At 46.7% G+C, this 6,000-nt stretch overlaps 1 protein-coding gene across 1 annotated transcript in view; it reads right to left on the reverse strand.

The window, feature by feature from the left end:
* Positions 1-6,000, reverse strand: part of rims2a (regulating synaptic membrane exocytosis 2a) — a 135,908-nt gene that overhangs the window by 35,399 nt on the left and 94,509 nt on the right. The window contains exons 21-22 of the mRNA XM_056602987.1: positions 2,926-3,114; positions 925-1,031 (exon numbers count right to left, since the gene is read on the reverse strand). Of these exons, the coding sequence (XP_056458962.1) occupies positions 925-1,031; positions 2,926-3,114 (296 nt within the window). The remainder of the gene's footprint in view (positions 1-924; positions 1,032-2,925; positions 3,115-6,000) is intronic.

The following is a 6,000-nucleotide window of genomic DNA, read 5'->3' on the forward strand; positions in this document are numbered from 1 at the left end:
TCAAGTATGCAAGTTATATCGTCATTATTATTCTAAAGCCATCCCTTTTAGGCTTGGCTAGCCCTAAATGTAACCACTCCATCCAGTCTCCTTTAGCAATAACGCAAAGGTTCAAAGCTGTTCCAAAGACAAGTGGTCACACACTGCAACCCAAAGCAACAGCACCCTGCTTGTGAGCGTATGTTAGCAGGAGCTAAAGAGAGCCAAACACAAGCCGTGAGATACAGACCTTCACAAGGCTCTGTACTCTCCTCCTCTGCACACCCTGGGGGAGAGAAGGAGTGGGTGGGAGGTGGTGGGAGGGAGGGAAGGAGGGTGGCGAAAACCAGAGGCAGGGTGAAATTACAAAATGGAGGCTCAATTACATTTAATTAGTTAATACTCATGGGAAGAAGGTTGCAACAATGTGCGATTGACTACAGAAGTAATGAGTAATAAATCATCAGGACCAATAGAAAAAGCTAAGCAGTTAAGCTACTATGAGGATGTATAGTATCAATCATATAAATAACTCACAGCTTAATACATAGGATATATAGGATATAGGAAACAAAATAATACAGGAAAAGGCAGTAAGGCTCCATCAGACTCCCCCTTGTTTCCATGCAACTCGAGAGACTCTTGTGTCTAATCACAGTCACCGGCAGATGATTCCCAACACAACGCTTCACATGAACCCGCGTCCACTTTCATCACCATGACGACAAGACGCCTCAGAGAGCAACACGCGTGTTAAGTGTTCAGTCGGACACACTTCTCCTCAGCGGGGAAGTGATACGAGTCCTCACAAGCACCAAGCACACACAAACATGACTCAGAAGCCATGCCCCGGGCCGACGGAACGGCCTCATGCCGAGACCAGCAGAGAAGAAGAAGAAGAAGAAGAGTGAAGAGCGAAGAGAGGAGAGTAAAGGGGGGACTTACTTCGATCCTTTCCTGGGGGTGGAAGTTGTGGTAGTTGCCGACCTCGTCGGCTGGACATGGGGGTACTGGTGGGGCTGGTCTGTACGGAACCACTCCGGGGGTGAGCTCTGTGGGGCAGAAGAGAGAGACTACCGGTTTAGGCCAGACGGAGGATCAGAGCTAAAGAGAGAGAGAGAGAAAGAGAGAGAGAAATAGAGAAACTGAGAGTCGCAGAGAGGAACTGAGAGAAACAGAGAGAGGGAAAGAGAGAGAGAGAGAAACAAAGAACAGAGAGATGCAGAGAAGAACTGAGAGAAACAGAGAGAGGGAAAGAGAGAGACTCAGAGAGACTAATAGAGAAATAGAGAGAGAAAGAGAGAGACAGAGATAGAGAACGAAAGAGAGACAGAGAGAGAGAGAGAGATAGAGAGAGAAAGAGAGAGAGACAGAGAGATCTGGGTGTATGGGCCAGCCAGGGGCATCCGACATACAGTCCCATTCTTTTAAAAACAAAAAAGCATATGTTAAGGACTATATGAAGGAAAATCTCATAAAGAGTATACTAGTAAAGTATACATACGTAGACCATGAAAGTAACATGGTTCAGTAACCGAAAAATAAACTGTGAGTTATACATTGCTAAAAAAGTATTATGTTGTCAATTCATGTAAATGATGAGGAATTAGCAGAAGGGAAGTTGTATCGATCATTCATTGTGTATATATGTCAGGTTACATATATACATGTCTGATATACAATCTTTGCCATGTTAAAACGGAATGCAATCATTATGTCAGCTTGAATGGCATGAACGCAGAAGGCATTTCGAACATGGACTAAACGTGATACATGATACATGATACACCTTGCATATGACACCACAGATTACTTTACAGTTGCATGTGCTAGTGCATGAACCAGAAGCATCTGTAGAGCCTGTGTATCGGTGTGTTGTGAGGATTGTTTGGCACACAACGCACATAACTTATAACCTGTTTGTTGTGTGTTAATAGCATTGTGTTTACAGTGTTTACAGCATTAAACATCTTACCGCTAACAATTGATGAAAAAGCAATTCAACACATTGCATTGCATATATATTTATAAATATATATATATTTTATTTATTTATTTTTTCTTATTGATGATACATTACCTCTATATAATAATGCACGTATTGGTGTTTGGCACATGGACATGCGAGTGAGTGGGTGTGGGTGAGGATGGTGGAAGGGAGATCAACCACCAGAGCACCGTGGGGGGTCGGCACATCTGAACTAGAAGATGCTAGGATGGGGGCCAGGAGGAGGGGCTGTGCGGTGCAGTAGACCAGCTCCGCCATGCATCTGGATACTTTCTCTTCACCCCCAACACCCCCCCCCCCCCCAAAAAAAGGGGTTGAACTCAAGGTAAATACAGCAACAAATAAACTTATACCACTAAGGGCAACAAAAAGAAGTGGTTAGTGGTAGGCACCGTTGGCAGTCGGTTTGGCCCGCACACGCAAACGCATGGTTGCGTGTCGCACGAGCAGTGTGTTCCAAAAAAAAACGCAACTGGATCTACATCTATAGCAGGTGGTAGTCATGCCGGGGGGGGGGGGGGGGGGGGGGGAGAAAGAGAGGGGGGGGGAGCGTCTGGACGGTGCAACTGTGCTTCTGGGGTCGAAAACGATAAATTAAAAGGTGGTGGTGGGTCCGCTTGCTGGCCGGCCAGGAGGACGGGCAGCTGGGTGGCGGCGGCTGGTGTATGGGAGAGGGTGTATGGGAGGTGGAGTCGAGGTGAGGTGAGGTGAGGCGGAGCAGGGGTGCTGGGTGTTAGTGGAGGTGGTGGCAACTCAGCTTCCACTTAGAAATGCGGGGAGGCGCCGGGTGGGGGGCTATAAATGGCTCATTTTTTTTCGGACAGGGAGGTGAGGGTTGCTGATGCTGATGCCACAGCATCAGCGGCCGCTCGTTCCTCCCCCCTGTTCCCCCGGTGGTGGGGGGGGGGGGGGGGGGGGGGGGGGGAATGGGGGCACACCTGGTGGAGGCAGGCGAAGGAGGGGCGGACCTCCCGGACGGCAGGGACGGCATGGACCTCATGTGCGACGAGGAGTCGTGGGGGCGCTCGGTGGAGCGGGACCGTGACGCGGGGCGGTCTATTGTGGGCCGCTGGTCCGCCGAGCGGGACCGCGCGGGGTATTCGTGTCTATCGGCGGCTCCGTGGCTCCTGGGGAGGTCAGTCAGAGATAGGCAGGTACTCAGTTGGGTGGGGGGGGTCCACAGTAGTCAGGGGGGAGAGTGGGGTGATGGGGGGAGGCGGCAGTGGGGTGAGCGCTGGCTGGCTATGTGCTGCATGTGTGAATGAACAGGGTGGACAAACCCTGCAGTTGCGGTTGGTGTCCATGTGGGGGCCTGGGAGCAGCGCTGGCCCTGGATTGTGTTGGCGTGGTTTGAGGTGGGGCTACATGTGAGAGACATACGTGACGTTGAGGTGTCTTTGGGTTGTGTAATGTGTGTCATGGCAATTTGTTCGGGGTAGGGGGCATTTTTTGGCACTGGTAGAAGGATGCAGATCCTGTTGTTGTTCGACAGCTGCGGGGAAAGCCGGTTAAGTCACGTAGACACACACACACGATATAACACAGAAACATCAGGACACACAAGTTATTTCTTATAAACCAACCACATACTAACTAGGTCAGATATAGCTATATCATCATAGTTTTATACACAGTGTTCCATTCTGCAACGAGGACATGGACTGAGGGATTAAGGTGAGGAGCATGCATATTGTGAAATACATACACCGTATTCTAGTGCATCTCAAATAATACAAAATTATAAATTTTTATTGAGTCAACAGTGAAGCCCCATCATTGCACAAAACAATAAAAGAATTAAACAAAAAAATAAAACCGCTAATAGCCAGTAGACACTCAAATAAAACAAATAAAAACAATTTTGGTCATCTTCAAGTTACCCACCAGGGGAATTGATTCACTAGATGACTTAAAAATGATTATATTCAGACTGGATGGAGCTCTGTCCGTCACAACCTTGTAGCGTTTAATTAAGCAGGGGGAATGAATGTCCAGTAGAGGTGGTGCACCCGTGCTTCCAACAGAAGTGATTAATAAAAACATCTTTATGTTTACGAGATCAATGAACAAGAAAATAATGCTAATCCATGAAACATAATGTGGTGTTATGATGCAGTAATAGGCTTTAGGTAACTGTAAATTAACAGCTACCATATGGTCTAATAATCATTTTCTAATGGAGACGTTAACTACGGTATTAACTTACATATTTAATGTAAAAGAAGAGGGTTAACCTGAACCCTTAACCACTAACCCTCTTCCTCACCCTTGTGTGAATGCTATACAATAATGTTATTACTGCACCCTTATATTAATTAATGGGTCATTAACGTACACTTATCATGAAGTGTTACCAGTAATATGAGCTCTGACAAATACACGACCCTCATTCTTTACAGCGTAGTTTAGAATGTACACCTTGGTTTGGATAGACACTAGAGTACTAATCATTTGCATTTGGAATAACGAGTAGTCCAAGTTTTCACAGTGATCGTGTTTTGCCGAGGGAGGGTGGGGGGGGGGGGGGGGGGGGGGGGAGGTTCACACAAGCATTCACTAATGCTTGTCTTTCCATGCTGTTCACCAGCTCCATCTTATCCACTCCCACCCCCCTCCATCTTTCCTTCCCCCTCATTTCTCTTTCTCTGCTACTTCTACTCCAGCTGGAAATGGAGAGAGTAACCGTTTCAACAACAGGCAAATCTATTACATCCTCTGCTGGCTGCCATGGAAACGCCGGCAACTGTATTTCCTCTGCCAGCCTCGACAAAAGCATGGAGACATAGAAAGAGCAAGAGAGAGAGAGAGAGAGAGAGAGAGAGAGAGAGAGAGAGAGAGAGAGAGAGAGAGAGAGAGAGAGAGAGAGAGAGAGAGAGAGAGAGAGTGTGAGAATGGGGGCCAATCTAGGCTGGGCAGAGCCCCATTGGGAGCCCAGCTGGGCTGAATATGCTGCTTTAATACAGATAGTGAAGCCCTGGGACTCGAGTTCTGAGACCTCATCACCTTTTTGAGAAGCATAAACGCTGCAGGAGTGTGGATGTTATGTCTCCAGACGGCAGCAGGCACGAACTTGATGAGGAAAAGAGCAATTTGCATTTCGCTGGGTGAGGGGGAGAGGGAGTTGACATGGGCACTGACAATTACCTGCATTTTGTTCCAGATGGACGGTTGGCACCGGGTGTCACTGAACGGTCAAAGCAACCGGGTCTGACTGAAGTATACAGTACCAGTACCAAACTCACACTCAATACAGAACATGTATGATCAAACAGATACAGTGCGGTACCAGTAAGTTCATAGACTCAATATGGTACCTGTCAGTTCAAAGAGTCAAAACGGTACCACTACGTTCAGACAGACTAGATATGGTACCAGTATGTTAAACCAGACTCAATACGGTACCACTATGTTCACACAGACTAGATATGGTACCAGTATGTTAAACCAGACTCAATATGGTACCACTATGTTCACACAGACTAGATATGGTATCAGTATGTTAAACCAGACTCAAAACGGTACCAGTATGTTCACACAGACTAGATATAGTACCAGTATGTTAAACCAGACTCAATGCTGTACCAGTATGTTCACACATAATAAATGATGGTACCAGTATTTATACACATTATCAAATATGGCACCAGTATGTTCACACATATTCAATTATGGCACCACTATGTTCACACAGAATCAATACAGTACCAGTATGTTCACATATAATCAATTATGGCACCAGTATGTCCACACGGAATCAATACGGTACCAGTATGTTCACACAGAATCAATAAGGTACCAGTATGTTCACACAGAATCAATTATGGCACCAGTATGTTCACATTGGGAAGGAGGAAGAGGGACCATTGAAACAGGGAGCATCCATCCCTGATGCCAGTCTACCGCTGGCCAATAAGCAGTCACTACCCATGCCACAGAGAAAATACCAAAAAAATGACCTCACACAGGACCAAACTCTCCACTGATCAACAGGAATGCACGAACAAGGTACAACC

Source organism: Gadus chalcogrammus, chromosome 11 (genome assembly GCF_026213295.1).
Source record: "Gadus chalcogrammus isolate NIFS_2021 chromosome 11, NIFS_Gcha_1.0, whole genome shotgun sequence".
NCBI classification, from domain to species: Eukaryota; Metazoa; Chordata; class Actinopteri; order Gadiformes; family Gadidae; genus Gadus; species Gadus chalcogrammus.